Source organism: Corvus moneduloides, chromosome W, assembly GCF_009650955.1.
Source record: "Corvus moneduloides isolate bCorMon1 chromosome W, bCorMon1.pri, whole genome shotgun sequence".
In the NCBI taxonomy this organism is placed as follows: domain Eukaryota; kingdom Metazoa; phylum Chordata; class Aves; order Passeriformes; family Corvidae; genus Corvus; species Corvus moneduloides.
The window spans coordinates 15,343,144-15,361,701 of record NC_045510.1 but is presented as its reverse complement, the minus strand read 5'-3'; the positions used below and the strand labels follow the sequence as shown (position 1 = coordinate 15,361,701).

Genomic DNA, 18,558 nt, shown 5'->3' with positions numbered 1-18,558 from the left:
GCAGCCATGGCAGGAAGGGGGCAAGGTCGGTGTTCGTGGTTTCCGCGACTCCGCGGACCCATTGCAGATCTCCTAGCAGCCATTGAGCATCATGGAGCGTGGAGATTTCTGTGTTTAGCTCGATCTTTTGGGGCCTAATCTGCGAGTCTGATATGAGCCAGCCCAGGTACTTCCATGGTGCAGTCCGCTGGATCTTCTGGGGGGCGATCTCTAATCCGGTCTCACGCAGGTGTTCTCTGACCCATTGCATCTCTTTATCGGGGAACTTGTTAGCAGTAGCTATCAGGATGTCATCCATGTAATGGTAGATGAGTGCTTCTGCGTAGCGTCGTCGAATCGGATGTAGCGCCCAGTCAACATATAGCTGACACAGCATGGGGGAATTTTTCATTCCCTGGGGTAGGACAACCCACTCGTAGCACTTAGCAGGCTCACTGCGATTCTTTGTGGGCACTGTAAAGGCAAAACATTCTGTGTCCTTTGGATGCAGTGGGATTGTGGAAAAGCAGTCTTTTAAGTCAATTACAGTGATTTGCCATCCCGCTGGGATCATTGTAGGAGCCGGTAGCCCAGGTTGCAGGGCCCCCGTAGCTTGCATGCGTGCATTCACTTGGCGAAGGTCATGAAGGAGGCGCTGTTTTCCTGACTTCCTTGGGATCACAAAGATGGGGGTGTTCCATGGGCTGACCGAAGGCTTTATGTGTCCTGCCGCTAGCTGTTCTGCAACAAGTTGTTCTACTATCTTCAGCCTTTCGTCTGTTACCGGCCACTGCTCGACCCAGACAGGGTCATCTGTTAGCCAGGTGAGAGCCCTTATGGGCGGCTGATCGGCAGGGGCCATCAGCATAAATGCTGGTCTGTGGTGAGCACAAGGCCTAGCTGCGCAAGGATGTCACATCCAATCAGGCCTTGCAGGGTCTGAGGCAGCTTCATAACATAGGGGTGACACACAATGGTTTGATTGTCCTCAAATTCTAGGGTAATTGGGGTTGCACTAACTTGGGGGATTTGCGTTCCTCCTACCCCTACCAGCATGGCTGCTGGTTTTTCCAGTCCCCAACCAGGTGGCCATACCGCTTGGTTGATTATGGTAACGTCAGCACCTGTGTCGAAAAGCGGCTGTATTTTGGTGGCTTCTGCCCCCCTTCGCAGGATCACTTGCCGCTGAGGTCTCTGGGCCAAGTTCAATGTGCAAAACACGTCGAACCCAGAGGACCCAAAACCGTGGTCTCCGCGGACACTGCTGTTGCTGGTTCCCCTGTTGGTCATTAGGGGGATGGGGATGATTTGGGCAATGCAGCTGCCCTGTGGGATAGTAATGGGTGGTTGCAGCGTGTAGGTCATGATCTTAATTTCACCAGTGTAGTCGGCATCGATGACTCCAGGGAGCACCACTACTCCCTGACGGCTGGTTGATGACCGCCCCACGAGTAGGCCACCCAGACGAGAGCCGTCTGGTGACAGGGGGCCCTTGGCTGTGGTCGGGATCAGGGTGACCTGGTGGTCCGTCAGCATGACTTCTATTGAGGTTGCCACGTCCACTCCGAGGCTCCCTTGGGTGGCTGGCTGGTTCTGGTGAAGGAAACCACTGGGGTTGCACTCGACTTGTGGCTCTTTGGGACGCTCATTTGTGTCCTGGCGTGAGACCCCACCGCGCTGGGCTGGCCATTTCCCGCATGGCGGCATACCATGGTGGCATGGTTGCCACAATTGCAGTTGTGGCACCACACCGGTTTCTGGCAAGTGAGCCTCAGGTGCCCCTCTTCACCGCATCGGAAACAGGCTACTCTGCCCATCTGGGGACCAGGAGGCGGGCCAGTGGCCTTCGCCCCCTTTTTTCTTTGCACCCCTCTGGTCAGTGCTGCGGTGATGACTTGACCCTGTTTTTGCAGGACATTCTGCAGCGTTGTGGTAAAAGCAGCTGTTTGAGATGACTGCTCCACACGGGTAGCAGGCATGAGCATCTCGTCTACTCCTGCTCCCTGGGGCAGCGTGGCAAGAATTGTCTTAGTTTGCCTATTAGCATTTTCAAAGGCAAGGGTCCGGAACATTTGCTCTTGGAGCTCTTCAGAGAGCTCAGTTGCATCCTTTAAGGCTGCTGACAAACGGTCGATGAACTGACCATATGGGTCTGACAGCCCCTGTCGGACTGCTGCATATGGGGAGACTTCTTCTTTTCAGGTACTGACAACAAGGCTTTGTGGGCAAGAGTCTGTGACAACTGATGAATGACTGTGGGCATGGTCAGCTGAGTCACCGTTGCTCCATAAGCCCCTCTCCCAGTTAGCATGTCGGCTTGGATGGCATACAGTGGGTCTTGTGTATCACCTTGGTGTTTGCTAGCTTCTTCTTGTGCTAGCCGCTTCCATGTTCGCTCACAGAGCAGGAACTGTGAAGGGGTTAACAACAATTGTGCGATGCTGATGCAATCATTAGGACACAGGACATCTGCTGTAAAGATAAACTGCAGGATGCTTCGTGTAGCTTCAGACCGCAAGCCACGCGTGGTGACCGTTTGCTTGGCTTGCTGCAAGAGCTTCCAATCATGGGGTTCCCACTTTGCAGTGTCCCCTTGTATCTGTACAGGACAGGCAAGGACATCCACAGCATCCCAGTCACCCTCAATGATTGCATCACGGATAACTCTATTCCATCTCCTTCGCAATGGATCAGTCCTCCCCGTCGGGGCTGATGGAGGCGATGGCTGCGCCTCCCATCACGGGAAGGGAGGGGGCTGTAGGCACTGTGCCTGATCCTCCCGACGGGAACGTAGGAGTTCTGGTGGCTATCTTGACCGGTGGGGCCACGTGACGCCATGGTGCTGAAGGTGTAATTTCGCAAGCCTTAGACTCCAGCGCGTCCTGCCGTGTAGACAATTCAGCAAGCTTTTTGATTACTTCTTGCATCATCTCTCTGTGGCTCTCCTCCTCTTGGGGCTGACCCCTGGCTGGCGCTGTCTCTGCGGGCGACGAAGCAGCAGAGGCTGCTTCGCCGTCAGACATTGATCCGCTGTCTGGCAGAGGGGGGGGCTCGCCACCACTTTCGGCCGGGAGCTAGGGCCGCTCGTTTCTCCTCTGCTCACCTGCGCCCCACCCCCTTAGTCGGGCGCTGGCACTTCTGCCTTTGCAGCCATTTCTCCCTCAGACTTCGGAGGGGTAACTTCCTTCCCCGCGGCGTCCAACAACTCCTGCAGGTAATGCATGGATGCTGCTGTTCCCTTAATCGGTCTGCCTGCGGCCAGCCCGAAGAATCATGCAACCCTGGACTCCGCTGTTGGGGTTTTAGTTTAGTCCTAGTTTTTTTCCTGTTAAAGGAATTTTTTCCCATGTGCATGTTGCTAGGGGACAAATGGCTGTGCTTAAGGAAGACAAAAGGACCTGGCTGCTCTTTTTGTTTCACCTGGGTGTGGGGGCAGTTCGCTCTCTGCGTTCAGAGAGAGAAGCTGCTGGTTCTGTTCCGCCGTTCTTTCTTTTCTGCGGAGAAAGATCCCAGGACCCCCGGCCCACCTTCCCTGCCCCGCTGGAGGCCAGACTGTGGCCGCCTCGCCCCGCTGCTGCTTCGAGCCTTCGCTGTGTTGTAGCCGTGCTCGCTCTGCCTGTCTAGACCTCCGGGGGGTTCTCCGTTTGGATACATCTCGTCTGTCCTCCGGGATTTGTGCTCATCCCTGCCGCTCCAGCCTGCCGTTCCAGCCTGCTGTTCCTGAAGGTCCAGCCGGACACCGGGGCCAGCTGTCCGGGGGTTTGTGAAGCCTTTGTTCCATCCTTCCCTGGGATCCCAGGCTTTAGCTTCCTTACCTTCTTTTCCACCCTCAATTGTGGACAGCCATAATTCATTCCCAAATTCCCACCATGCTTCGGTAGAAAACAAAAGCGAAGTGTATCTCAATAATCCATGTTCCCGGGCCCACATAACGAGGGCATTAAGATCACGATCCTTTATAGTCTCACCTCTCTTAGAGAGAATACTGGCTAGGAGGTGAGTCCCTGCCTCATACTCCATAGCTTCTTACCTGCGGGTGCTCGCTCGGCTGCGCGAGCTTCGGTCTCCAGCATCACTCCGCTTTGGGTCCCGCATCCAGCTCCCACAGGCTCCAGCACCGATAATACGATGATTCGGAGTCTTACCGCATTTAAGCGAACCTGCATTAAGCGCAAAAATCACTCGGGTCCCTGCTCCAAGCACCAGGTTTAGCAGGGGGGGTTCCGAGCGCAGGGGAGCCGGCCGAAGTCACGATATGAACACTGATATGATTTGAACATCGTGCTTGCTTTATTGTTTACTTACACTCACTTATATCTACTTTACAAAGCTTAACACCCTATTCCCATGGGACAGCCTCTAAGCAGAGGGGGAGCTGACCAGCGTGTAGCTTTTCCCAAGGCTGTTCAAGGCTGCCTGCTGTCAGGTGTCTTGCAAGCCTGTCTGCAGGCTGAGGCCCCTTCAGGGGTTCTCCTGCAGCAACCCTGGGGTGCCCAGACTGCCCAGACTGTCCTGGGGTATCATATGCCCCTGTTCCACAAGGAATCCCTCTACAGAGTCCCTTCCCCCAACTTACAGCTTTTCCCACAACTGCTTTCAAGGGTCCAATCTTGAGCTACTGGGGTACCATTTTAAGGTTGAGCTGTTCAAAAAGAAAAGTTCTCTTCACCCATCTCTAGGAGCATCTTCATCTCTAGAAATAGAGGACCTCCCCCTTCCCTGGGAGCAAAAGGGTCCTCATCTTCATCTCAAGGACTATCTCTGGGAGTATCTCTAGGAACAGAGGTCTTCTCCTTCCAATTGGAGCAAGAGTCCTCATCACTTCCATGTCTCCCTGTTCAAACTTCTCATCAAATTACAGCTGCTTCAGCATTTGCTTATTTCAGCACAGGTACTTTTGCTCACAAGTACAGTTTGAACGCTCCAACCCCCCATGCTTTCATGAAATTACAACGGGTACTCTGATATATCATAGTCTATCACCACCACAGCTTTACAACAGAATTTCAGCTTCTAAGCATCTCCTCTTTCTCCTCCCTCAGGGTTTCAGCTCTTCTTTCTTTACTTAATGTCTGCAGGCTTCATCTGTTCTGGAGGAAACTTACAGCACTAAAAGGGTTAATCTCACCCAGGCCTTGCAACTGGAATTCGCTTATTGCTGTTGGTCACATGATCTTTGCCAGGCAGTGGGCAGCTTCAGCTGAATCTTCTGCTGCACGGGGCGGGGGGGGGGGAGTGTAGAGCCAGGCTGCGCCATCTGCACGTAACAGAGCTGTGGAGGGGCCGTGGATGGAACAGGGCCACACGGCTCCAGGATGGCTGTGTCCTGGCCCGTCCTGGGCTGAGCAGGGCCTGGCCCGGGCCTGCTGGGCCCCATACGGGCCCAGGCCAGTTACCTGTCCCAAGGCCAGAAGCAAGAGAGAGCTCTCCTGGGGTTTGTCCATTCTTAAATGTGGACCACAGAGGTGTGTCAAAATTTTTAAGTGGCTTAAAAAATTGTCAATATTCCAACTAGCCAGTTGATAGGTTCTGTCAGGTCATAGAGGAAGCGGTAAGCACCTCTTTGCAAGAAAATCACTTCCGGAGCTATGCAAACCCATGACACTGGTCTTGTCATAAAAAAAATTAAGGTAAAGGGACTTGCACAGGAGATCCAGTTCTTGGGAATAAAATGGCAGGATGGCTGCCATCATGTGCCTATGGAGGTGGTTAAAAAAATTGCAACTATGGCTCCACCAGCTAGCAAGAAGGAAACACAAGCTTACCTAGCCCTTGTGGGGTTCTGGAGAATGCATATTTCAGGTTATAGTCAGCGTGTGAGCCCCCCTCTATCAAGTAACCTGGAAGAAGAACCATTTTGAATGGGGCCTTGAGCAACGACAGGCCTTTGAGCAGCTCAAACAGGAAATAGATCATGCAGTAGCTCTTGGGCCTGTTCAGACAAGGCCAGCTGTGGAAAATATACTCTACACTACAGCTAGGGAGCAGGGTCTCACCTGGAGCCTCTGTCAAAGGACATCAGGAGAAACCTGACATTGACTATTAGGTTTTTGGAGGATCAGAAGCCTGATACTCTACAACTGAAAAAGAGCTATTAGCAGCCTATGAGGGGGTTTGAGCCATCTAAGAAGTTTTTGGGACAGAAACATGTCTCCTCTTGGCACTGCGATTGCCCAAACTACACTGGATGTTCAAAGGAAACATCCCCTCAACACATCACTCAACCAGCGCTTCATGGAGTAAGTGGGTAGCATTGATTACACAATGAGCCCGAATGGGAAAACCTAATCTCCCAGGAATCCTAGAAGAGATTTTAGACTGTCCAGAAGGCAGAGATTTTGAAGCATTGCCTGAGAAGGTGACTTGTGCCAAAGAAGCACCACCATATAACTAGTTACCAGAAAATGAAAGAGGCTATGCTCTATTTACTGATGGATCCTGCTATATGATAGGAAACCATTGGAGGTGGAAAGCTGCTGTGTGGAGTCCCACATGACGAGTTGTTGAGGCTGCTGAAGGAGAAGGCGAGTCAAGCAAATTTGCAGAAGCAAAAGCCATCCAACTAGCCCTAGAGATTGCTGAACGAGAAAAGTGGCCTGTACTGTCTCTATACTGACTCCTGGATGGTGACTAATGCCATAGCAGAGTGGCTGCAGCAATGGAAGAGCAACAATTGGCAGTGCAGGGGTAAACCCATCTGGGCTGCTGCATTGTGGCAGGTGCATCACTGCACAGGTAGAAAACATGACTCTGAAGGTAGGTCATGTAGATGCTCACACGCCCAAAAGTTTTGCCACTGAAGAACAAGGAACGGGTAGGTAAGGCTGCCAAGATTGGAATAGCTCAGGTAGACTTTGACTGGGAGCGAAAGGGTGAGCTACTTATAGCCCAATGCGCCCATGAAACATCAGGCATCTAGGAAGGGATGCAACATACAAATGGGCCTGTGATTGAGGGGTGGACCTTACCATGGAGGCTATCACACAGGTTATTCACAAACGTGAAACATGTGCTGCCATCAAGCGAGCCATGCGAGTGAAATGTCTTTGGAATAGAGGGCGATGGCTGGGTTTCCAATAAGGTGAGGCCTGGCAAAATGACTACATTGGACCACTGCCACAAACACAAGGCAAGAGCTACATACCATGGTAGAGGCAACAACAGGCTGTCTGGAAACATACCCAGTAAACCATGCCACTGCTTGAAACACTATCTTAGGCCTTGAGAGACACATTTTGTGGTGACATGGTACCCCAGAGAGAATTGAATCAGACAATGGGACTCATTTTAGAAATAACCTTAGAAATTCGTGGGCAAAGAAACATGGCATTGAGTGGATATATCACATCCCTTATCGCCCACATGGCTCTGTAAAGATTGAGAGGTATAATGGACTACCGAAGACTATGGCGTTAGGTAATGGGACATAGAAGGATTGGGATGCAAATTTAGCAGAAGCCACTTAGCTGGTTAATACTAGGGGATTTGCTAACCACCCTGGTCCTGCCCAAACAAAACCCCTACACACTGTGGGAGGAGATAAAGTCCCTGCACTACACATGGGGAAGTGGCTGGGGAAGTCGGAGTGGATTTTTCCTCCTATGGGAAAAGGCAAACCCACTTGTGGGTTTGTCTTTGCCCAAGGACCAGGGTGTACTTGATGGGTAATGCAGGAGGATGGGGAGACCCTGTGTGTGCCTCAAGGAGATTTAACCTTGGGGGAAGAATAATCTGTGGTGTAAGTTGTATGTTGTAGGAGGTAAAATAGCAGGAATGGCATGAAATTATAATGAATTTTACAAGGAACAAGGAGAATGCAATGACAATCTGAGCCGGGCTGTTGTAGGTGCCCAGTTAACGCAACTGGGGACTTGTAACCACAAGCCTCGGCGTGCCCTCGGGCAGAGGGGACGCAGCGTTAGCCTCCACAACGTCCTCGCTGGACAGCTCAGTGGAATCGGCGTGGGATGGGTGCGTGCGCTGGCTCCTCCTCAGAGGAAGCACGTCGGGCAGCCGATGGATTAGGCTCGCGTTAGCCCGGAGGCAAAGAAGGCGGGAGAGGCTTCTGGTGTGGGTTACAACAGGTTTATTTGCAGGAGGGACCAGGGACCAGAGAAGCCTCGAGGAAAAGCAGGCTCGCCCCTTCATGGAGGGGTGGAGCACGGCAGGGAGAGAGAAAACAACCAATGGGGTACAAGCAGAGGGGAGGATACAATTTTTCAGAACAAATGGGGAAAACAGGGAGGCAGGAGTCATAACAGGGAACCAATTAATAACTACAAAAGGGAGAACTTTCTGGAACAGGGGGAGGTAATTTAGGATTGGGAGCCACCCAGGGGGAGGTAACCTAGATCTCTTCTGGTCCGCCTTCTGATCCACTGTCCTGGGTGGGGAAATCCACCCAGTGGGTGGCCCTGGTTTGACTGACATTTGATGGTTTCAGCCTGAGAGCAGGCTGAGCCACCCCAACACCCAGTGATCAAGTGTGCTGCATGTCCTGTCCTGACCACTCATCGTGATGGCATGGAGCCCAAGTCATGGATCTGGAGGGATGGAGGAAGCCCAGGAAATGGGAAAATAATATCTGTCTTTGAAAGGACGGGGGATAGTAGTTAATGAAAATGCATGTTTGGTATAGAGATGGTTTAAGGATGTAGTTTGAGTGTGTTGGTAAGAAAGGATTCCAGTAATGAGAAATAAATACAATGGAACAGTTGGAAGATATATAAATTATGTGGGATCTGAGTATGATGCAAATGGTATAGAATAAGGGATGGAGATTGTATTGGGTCTGACTGAGATAGAGTTCATTTTTCCTTAGCAGCCCTCACAGTGCTGTGCTTTGCATTGGGAGCTGGAAAGGTGTTGATAACATACCAGTGTTTTGGCTACTGCTGAGCAGCGCTGTCCCTCTAACATTCCTTCCCCCCCATCAAGGGGCTGGGAGTGGGCAAGACCCTGGGAGGGAATACAACCAGGCCAGCTGACCCAAATTAACCAAAGGGATATTCCATACCATATGACGTCAGCTCAGATACAAAAGCTAAGGGAGAGAGGAGGAATGGGGGGGGGGGGGGGGGGGGGGGGGGGGGGGGGGGGGGCATTTGTTATTCTACCTTTGCCTTCCGGAGCAAGCACTACACATGCTGAAGCCCTGCTTCTCGGGAAGTGTCTGAACGTCACTCACTGATGGGATGTAGAGATTAACTTTTCCCTTTGCTTATGCGCATGCAAAATTTTGCTTTTCTTTTTTTGCTTTGGTAAACTGCCTTATCTCAACCGACTAGTTGTTTTCCATCTTATTTTCTCTTCCCTGTCCCACTGGGGAGTGATAGAGTGGCTTGGTGGGCACCTGGCACCCAGACAAGGTCAACCCACTACAATGAAGGTTATGAATATATAATGGTAATGAGTGGTTTTAATTGATGTAAAATAATTTGGAGGATATACATGCTCCAGAACTTAGTTATGCTTTCATGATAATTTCCAGTTTGGTCATTCTAGAAAGAACATCTAAAGCTTTTTCCCACATGACAACTGAAGAGTTGTCATGTTTATTTAACCAGCTCTATCTGGCTTCCAGTAAGTCCCAAATTTAAGTTTTCCACAGCCTTGCACGGATTTCTGCTATGCCAACAGAACACAGAGAAAATTTTTGCTAAGCTTGGTTTTGTTTGTTGAAAGAAGTGTTCTTTTTGCAGAAGAGGGGATTAAGTATTTTTCAAATTGTGCCCTACCTCAGAGATTCCTCACTCCTTGAAGGAGAAAATACCAATCATCTGGCATGATCCTGCTGTTGGAACCACTGCATGTGAAAAAGATTTTTCTTTGTTGTTTTTTTGGGTCAGGCTGGAGATGGTGAGGTCAATCAGCTGTAGCAGCTGATGCCAAGCTTTTAGCCTTCATGCTGGTGGGCCATGGGGACCAGGAAGGTGTGAAGCCAGCCCCTGACACCACCTCACAGCCCCTGGGGAGAGTCACTGCTCTTGACCTCCCGGCAGCTCTTTGGCACACCAGCTTCAGAGTATGGCCTCTGCCACTCAAATACCAGCATCCTTGGCCATGCAGTCTTCAGTGTACACTTAACCTTGTTAATAATTTCCCTGCCACAGTTTAAAAAAGAAAATGAAAATCTTCTCTATTGTCTTTCTGTAAGTGCGTCATACCAAAGGGGAATGTCTTATGCTCGCAACTGAGAGTTTGTACTAGGGCTGCAGACAGGAGATGCCACGAAGACTGCAGTCTGAATGCAAATTAAAGAGAAAAATATTATTTTAAGAGTAGAGAAATACGGAGAACCGAGAAAATATTTGCTGCGTATCTGCTATTCAAAACACCCCCCAGCCAAGTTAACAAGTTGTTAGAAGTTGTACAGAGAAAAATCACACATGCTTCTCTGAATTTTAGAAATGACAGATTTTATTTATAATGCAAGGCACAACCCCCATTTCAAAAATTCAAAAAGCTCTTTTCCCCTAAGTCTGCCAAATCATGTGATATTTTAACTTCCTGGTGGTTTAACCCCAGCCAGCAGCCAAGCCCCACACAGCTGCTTGCTCACTCCCCCACCAGTGGGATCAGGGAGAGAACTGGAGGGGTAAAAGCTAGAAAACTCGTGGGTTGAGATAACGACAGTTTATAGGGAAAGCAAAAGGTGCACACACAAGCAAAAACAAAGCAAGGAATTCATTCCCTGCTTCCTATGGGCAGGCAGGTGTTCAGCCATGTGCAGGAGAGATGATGGGTAGACAAGCACTGCAACTCTGAATATCCCCCTCTTCCTCCTTTTTCATTCAGTTTTATATACTGAACATGATGTAGCCTGGAATATCCCTTTGGTCAGTTTGGGTCCCCTGTCCAGGCTGTGTCTCTTCACAAATTCCCATTGAAAAGGAGTTATATCTTATTTAGCTAGCAGTCTTGTGGTCCTATGAATTTTGCAAGGAGCTGTGTTTTAGTTAACTAAGGAATTTATGTTTTTTTGGACTTCATTATCTTAGCAGTTTTCAGTTTAAATCTGTGTTTCAGTAGAACAAGATAGAAACCCTGGGAAAATTAAGGAGTAGCCTTACTGCACCTGCAGGAAATTACTCCATAGACCTATACACCCCAGAAAATCAATAGAGAATTGTTTAGCTAGAGGAGCAAATTCAATAAAGTATTGTTCAGCTAAGAGGAGATTTGGGTTATCTTTTAACTAAAGAGAAATGCACTGTCTTAGTGGTAATTAAAAGAATAAGAAAACTGGGACTCAGCAGAAGTGGAATGCGCATGTGCTGGAAGTTGCCAACCTGAAAGTTCATCTAAAGTGATGAAGACGATAGCTGATGAAGAGCTGCTGCTCCCCTTCCCCGAAATGATATCAAGAAAAGGACACTAGATGGCAGTCTTGCTCCACAAAAGAGCAGCAAGACAACATTTGAGATGGCATCTATGATGCACGAAGATAGGCAGACTATGGGAGGGGGCTGTGGGGAGGTCTTGAATGATACCGTGTATTTAAACCCCTGGAAATTGTTGTTTCATTGGATATGTTTATAGGCAATAAACTCCCAATATGTCCCCAGCCTGCCCATAGCTGCAATAAAGGAATGTTCTATCTAACAGAACTTTTCTATTGGATCTAAGTTCTTTATTTCACCATGCAAGCCCTGTTCAGCAATAACAAAAACGTCTCTATATTATCAACCCTGTGTTCAGCACAAATCCAAAACCCAGCCCCATACCAGCCACTGGGAAGAAAGTTAACTCTACACCAGCCCAAACTAGCATACTGTAGTAAGAGCATACCTTGACCTTCCATTCTACCTGACTGCCTGGTGAGGGGCTGGAGATGGGCAGGCGATGACCCACAGCAGGCAGGGGAACAAGAGAAGTGGAAACAAAAGACACAGAGCAGCAGCCGTGCTGCCCATTCCCTCCCAAATCACTGCCCATAGAGCAAACTCAGACACTGCTGTGCACAATCTCATGTTCCAAATCTGAATTGATGTGTCAGTGCACTGGGGGAAGACTTATAAGAAATGGCTTGTTAAATGGACATGCAAAGGAAAGGAAGATAACATCACTGCTGATAAACTGCATTTTTACTGTTTAATGGTGTTTACTACATGTGTGGATTCTGGCTGACAAGAAGACAAACCTGCTTCTGCAGCAGATAGCATGGAGATTGTCCTGAAAGATAGGCAGAGAACTTTCTCTGTTAGCTTGCTGGCTAGTGTCACTGTCAAGACCATAGGAAAACATTTCTTGAAGGCAATGTATAGGGAGTTCTGTCTGTGAACTGTAGTCATTTGTATGGTGTATTGGGTTTGCGTGGACAGGTTTTGGTAGTGGGGCAGGCAGGTGTTATAAATGGATGATGTGGGTTTAAATAAGTCCCTGCCTTTTGCCCAGGCCTCCGGCAGCAGGCAGTAGCTTTATTGAGGTGGCCAGCCCCCCAAAACCCACTCTCATTCATAAGTTTTTTAATAATGGCTGATTAAGTCTATTATAGTGATGCCTTAAGAGGCCTCCTAGACACAGAGGCTGGACAGGAGTAAAAGAATAAAATAGGTATTTATTTGAAAGGCCTTCAACGGTACACCCTGGGAGCCACAGGCTATTGCCTAAAATGGACCCCAAGATGGACGACAGGTCACGAGTTCTTCACACCTTTATAGGTTTGGTTCATTTGCATATCAGGGTTAATTCTCCAATTAAAGCTTCAGTTCAATGATGTAATTTCCCCTCCGCTGGCCCCCCTTAGAAGATCTTTGGATTATACTTTTCGGGCCTAGGACGGTCTGGGTGACCTTGGAGAGCAGGCCCGGAAAGGCTTTGTTATGTCTACCTAGCACAAGTGAGGAGAAATTAGCAAGCTACAAGAAACCTCAGTTACACTCTAAGCAGTACAGAATCAGGAAAATATAAAAGTTAAAACCTAGGCATCAATAAAATGAATTATTTATTTAATAGACATAAAACTAACAGACATAAAACAGACTATTACTACACAGGAATAAGAAAAAAGAGAACTAGTATTATACACGCAGGGTTAAAGGTACCTATTAATTTTATGGCTAGAAAAGAAATAATATAACTTAGGATCCAATGTTTCTTACCATCCAATTCCTGATGGAGCACACATCAAAATCCTTTCCCTCAATTCCCAGGAAAGTAACCACGGAATTTGCGTCTAGGCTCTGGGCAGAATTCTCACACTTTCAGGGCGTGTGGGTAGAAGGCTTCTGCCTCTGTGATAATCTGCAGTACTTTTATAGTGTAAAGCAGGCCTTTTGGTCTCCTATGTTTTCTCTTTTATCTCTTCCCACATCTGTCCTCCATACCAAGGTGTTGATTCTTGGTTAGGCTTGCAGTCCTTTTGGCACCAGGAGATGATACCTGCTGGGCCTTGCCCACCTGGGTCATCTCTTCTATCTGCACTGGACACCTGTGGTGGGGAGAGGGGCGATATGCCCTGCCACAGCAGGGCAGCTACCAGGGGGGCTTCTGTGAAGAAGCTAGAAGCTTCCCCCATGTCCAGCAGGGCTGATGCCAGCCAGCTCCAGGACAGACCTGCCACTGGCCAAGGCCGAGCCAATCAGTGACAGTGGTAGCATCCCTTGGATAACATATTTAAGAAGGGGGAAAAGAAAAATTGTGGCGAGAACCTGCAGCTGGAGAGAAGAATGAGAATATGTGAGAGAAGCAACCCTGAAGACACCAAGGTCAGGGAAGAAGGAGAGGAGGAGGCACTCCAGGTGCCAGAGCAGAGATTCCCCTGCAGCCCATGGAGGACCCTATGCTGGAGTAGGTGGATGCCTGAAGGAGGCTGTGACCCTGTGGGAAGCCTGTGCTGGAGCAGTTTCCTGGCTGGACCTATGACCCTGTGGAGAGGAGCCCACATTGGAGCGGGTTTGTAGTCAGGACTTGTGACCACATGGGGGACCCCCTGCTGGAGCAGTTCTTGAAGAACTGCAGCCCAGGAGAAGGGCCTGTGTTGGAGAAGCTTTTGGACAACTGTCTCTTGTTGGAGGGACCTGACGCTGGAGCAGGGGAAGAATATGAGAAGAAAGGAGCATCAGAAACAATGCATGATGAAGTGATTGCAACCCCTTTCCCCGTACCCTTGCACTGATTGAAGGGGAAGGAGGTAGAGAAATTGGGAGTAAAATTAAACCTGGGAAGAAGGGAGGGTTATGATCCACCCCAGAAGGTGAGGGTAACCCAGGTTCTTGTTAATAGGTCGCTTGGGGTGTATTAGAGTGAAATGACACTGAATGACCACTGTTTCTAAATATATATATATATATATATATAAATATATGTAGGGTTTATTTTAGAGCACTTTAGCAGTGAAAGAAAACAGGTCTGTAGCCATCGTGGTTATTATCTATAGTAATATAACAATATAAAAGCATAAAAATATCACTTCAAAAACGTATAAGGAAAAGAAAGAGAAGGAAAGTATAAGAGTAGAAAGATCTCACCACCCATGGACCTTGCAACAAGACTTGGTTGTTGCAATTTCAATGTCTGTTGGTCAAAGTGACGATCACATTCTTGATCCATCAAGGGTGAAAGAAACCCACAAAACACCAAAGTTCCATGGGTTATATACGCTCAGGTTCAGGTGGGAATGCCCAGGTACCTCCCTTGGGGCAGGGAGTTTCATACTGAATGATGCAATGCTGTAGATCATGGGACACTTTGTGAGTTTGATGGTTTATGACACCTCTGAAGATGCCACAGCTGCCTCTCTGGTCAGCACAGCTGAGTCAATTATGGCCCATCAGAAGGGGTGATTACTTTTGGGCTACATGTGAATGTCCTGGTGCTTCCCAGAGGGGAGTGTTCACAGCTGAGCCACTTGTGTAAGGACTGGCATGATAAAAAACATTATCCTACCTTGCAGGATTTGCCTCTTATCAGCCTCTTCCCTTATCTTGTTCAACACCCAGCTGTAGCCCGAGGTGGCGGGTGTGCTCGCCCTCTGCACCTGGGCAGTTTGCACATCCTCATCTTGCACCCTGATTGTTCAAGCCATTAGCATTCCAGTCCCTCACAGGGAGAGGCAGGGGTGTTTTAAGTTTTGGGTTTATTGGTCGTTATCCTGCTCTGATTTTTATTGGTAATAAACTCAATAATTTCCCCAAGTCTGTTTTGCCCATGACAGTAATTGATGGGTGATCTCTCCCTGTCTTTATCTCCACTCAGGAGCCTTTTGTTATAGCTTTTCTCCCCTGTCCAGCTAAGAAGGGGAATGATAGGGCAGCTTTGGTGGGCATCTGGCATTCAGCCAGGGTCAACCCTCCATGTATGTTAAGAAATGTAATATGAAAGGAGAAAATTAGTTAAAGCATTACAAATAGTTGAAGGAACAAGTAAAGTGTGATCATAAAGGTTGTGAAAAATGCCATATTACTAACATTTTGTGAGAAGGTAAAAGTTTTATTGGTCTGACTAGTTTCAGTTATATTAATAAAATATGTATATAATATTTAAGGCAAAGAAGTTGCTCTTATGGGAAATTGAAACATGAATAAATGTCTAAGACTCATCTTGGTATTATTTGTCACTAGATGAGTCTGCTTTAGGTGAGTCTAGTTTGGGTGATATTTTGGTTTTGAAGATGTATATGCTTTAATTAGCTATTTGGACAAGGAAGACTGTCAGTTCTTTTGCTCTGTGTTTCTTCTAGCTCTTACAAACTTGTGTTAGCTCTACCCAGATCTCTACAACTTTGAAATAAACTTTTAGATTATCTAGTGATCAATAATTAATTTTGGGATATCTGCAGTATAAAAGCAGAATGGTGTATTAGCAAGATTTTGTGTATTCAGATCTCCTTTTTATATTTCACAAAAATTGTGAAATGTGATTTTTCACAAAGTCCAATTTCTGAATGAGGCTATTTTTCTGGTGTTTATGTAGGCTTAAATTGATCTGATTAGTTCTCTAATGCTTTCATGTTTTTCCAGTGCTGGTATACTGTATTCAGTTTGCATGGCCTGGTTTTTGGTAGCAGGGGGGCCACAGAGATGGCTTCTGTGAGAAGCTGCTAGAAGCTTCCACCATGTCTGGCAGAGCCAGTCTCTGATGGCTCTGAAGATGGACATACCGCTGGCCAGGGCTGGGCCAATTAGAAATGGTGGTAATGCCTCTGTGATAACATATTTAAGAAGAAAATCAAAACAAAGGTTGTGGCGCAGTTTTAATTTTCAGCCAGAGAAGAGCAGAGTGAAAATATGTGAGACAACTCTGCAGACACCAAGGTCAGTGAAGAAGGAGGGGGAGGAGATGCTCCAGGCGCCAGAGCCAAGATGCCTCTGCAGGCTGTGGTGAGGACCATGGTGAAGCAGGCTGTCTCCCTGCAGCCCATGGAGGTCCACGAGGAATGCAGAGATCTACCTGCAGCCCGTAGGGGAGGAGCCCACATCAGAGCAGGTGGATGCCTGGAGGAGGCTGTGATCTTGTGGGAGTCCCGTGGAGAGAGGGGCCCTGCTCCCAGGCTGGAGCATCCTGTCCTTGAAGGATTGCATCCTGTGGAAGTATGACCCACACTGCAGCAGTTTTGGGAGGAATGTTTGCCCATGGGAGGGACTCACATTGCAGCAGGTCGCAGGTAGCTGCTGCTCGTGAGATTGGACCCACGCTGGAGAAGTTCACGGAGAACTGTCTCCCGTGGGAGGGACCCCACAGTGCAGCAGGGGAAGGACTCCTCTCCCTGAGCAGCGGAAGAAAACCTCGGGTGATGAACTGACTGTAACCCCTGTTCCCTGCCTCAGTGTGCTACTGGGGTAGGCAGTAGAGCTGGGGAGGGGGGAGGGGTGACGGGAAGGTATTTTTAAGGGCTTATTTTACTTATCATTATCCTGCTCTGACTTTGTTAGTAATAAATTCACCTTATATCTCTAAGTGGAGCCTGTTTTGCCCATGATGGTATTTAGTGAATGATCTCTCTCCTGGTCCTTATCTCAACTCATGAACCCTTCTTTAAATTTTCTCTCCTCTGTCCAGCTGCAAAGGGGAGTGAGTGAGTGGTTTTCGTGGGTGCATGGCATCTGGCCAGTGTCAACCCATGACATATATTTATCAGATATTCTCTGAAGTATACCATCAGATTTTTAAGATTGTGAAACAGGCATGTTTTACTAATTTTTGCAAGCTAGCACCTTAAAGTATTTTTTAACAAGATTCACTGTTCTGTGATTTTTGATCTGAAAAAGCTTCAATTTTATTCCTTTTCATTTATATATATATATATATATGCACACATATAAATATATTTAGAATGAGCCTTCTATAAATCTGTGTTGTTGTTTTTAAATCACTTGTTAAAGTACGGGAGTTGAGTCTACATTGTCCTCACAGTTCAACTATTTTGTTTTGTTCTTTACACAGGAGCCCTTACCAAAGTAAAGGAGAGTAAGCGACATGTGGAAGAGGGGAAGATGGAACTCCCAAAAGCTGAGGGCATTCAAGAACGCTGTAACATTATTTCTTTTGCAACCCTAGCAGAAATTAATCATTTCCACAAAATTCGTGTGAGGGACTTTAAATCACAGATGCAGCATTTCTTGCAACAGCAAATACTCTTTTTTCAAAAAGTGACAAAAAAGCTAGAGGAGGCTCTTCACAAGTATGACAGTGTTTAATCTCTGAACTTTGATTTGCGGGCTTTCCTCAGTATGAATGTGACTCAACAAGCAGAGCAAACATTGCTGCTGCTGAAAAACTGTTTCCAGTGGTAGATTGTGGTACAAGGATGGTTTTGTGTTCATCTGGAATCCTCATTTAATCTCTGATTATGTAGAAAGGAAACAGTTATAGGGCTATGTAGTAGAAACAGTACCACGCATTGTAACCAAGTTATACTGTGTATGCCTATACTACCATTGTAACTTTTTAAAAATAATGAGTATACTATTTGCCTTATTGCTTTTTGAAATATGATATCTTAGTGCATACTTTGTAGACCTCAAAACCCTTTGGATCTTTAAAGAAGTTGGCTAGCTAAAAGCCAGCTTCAAATGCCTTTTTACTTTCCTAGATTTGGATTTCTTATATTAAAGTGATTCTTTGTTTACAGATTCCTAGTAAAGCAGCAACATGATTCTGTGCCTTTAGACTCTATTTTTCCTTTTCTAATAAGTGACATTTTTATGATTGAATGAATGAAGGATTGATGCCTATAACAGGAAATTATTATGAAACTGATTATTGACTGGAAAAAAATCATCTCCCATCCAGTTTGCACAGCAAGTACTGTCTTATGTCAAATGTTATCTCAAAAAGGAGAATTTAAATGTATTCACACTTTTCCTGAAAATGGCAACTACTTGTTACATGGACTACTGTTGTCCCAAAACAGGTTCTATCACCTGGTGTGCAAGAAGCCAATCTACACACAGTTGAGGTATTTGATTTATTCACAGTTCTGTACAGAAAGGGGCACTGGAAGGCAAATCCACAAAGCCAGCAGCATGACTATCAAAATTTTTCACTTTTATACATTTTAGCATACAAAGGCATCAGTGTTCATTGGCTACAAGTTACATAGTTTTCTCATTAATTAGTATTCTACTTTCTATTGGT

At 47.2% G+C, this 18,558-nt stretch overlaps 1 protein-coding gene across 1 annotated transcript in view; it reads left to right on the top strand.

The window, feature by feature from the left end:
- Positions 1–17,618, top strand: part of LOC116437447 (sorting nexin-18-like) — a 61,639-nt gene extending 44,021 nt beyond the window's left edge. The window contains exon 2 of the mRNA XM_032095093.1: positions 17,365–17,618. Coding sequence (XP_031950984.1) covers positions 17,365–17,618 — 254 coding nt within the window. The remainder of the gene's footprint in view (positions 1–17,364) is intronic.
- The last annotated feature ends 940 nt before the right edge of the window (positions 17,619–18,558 follow it).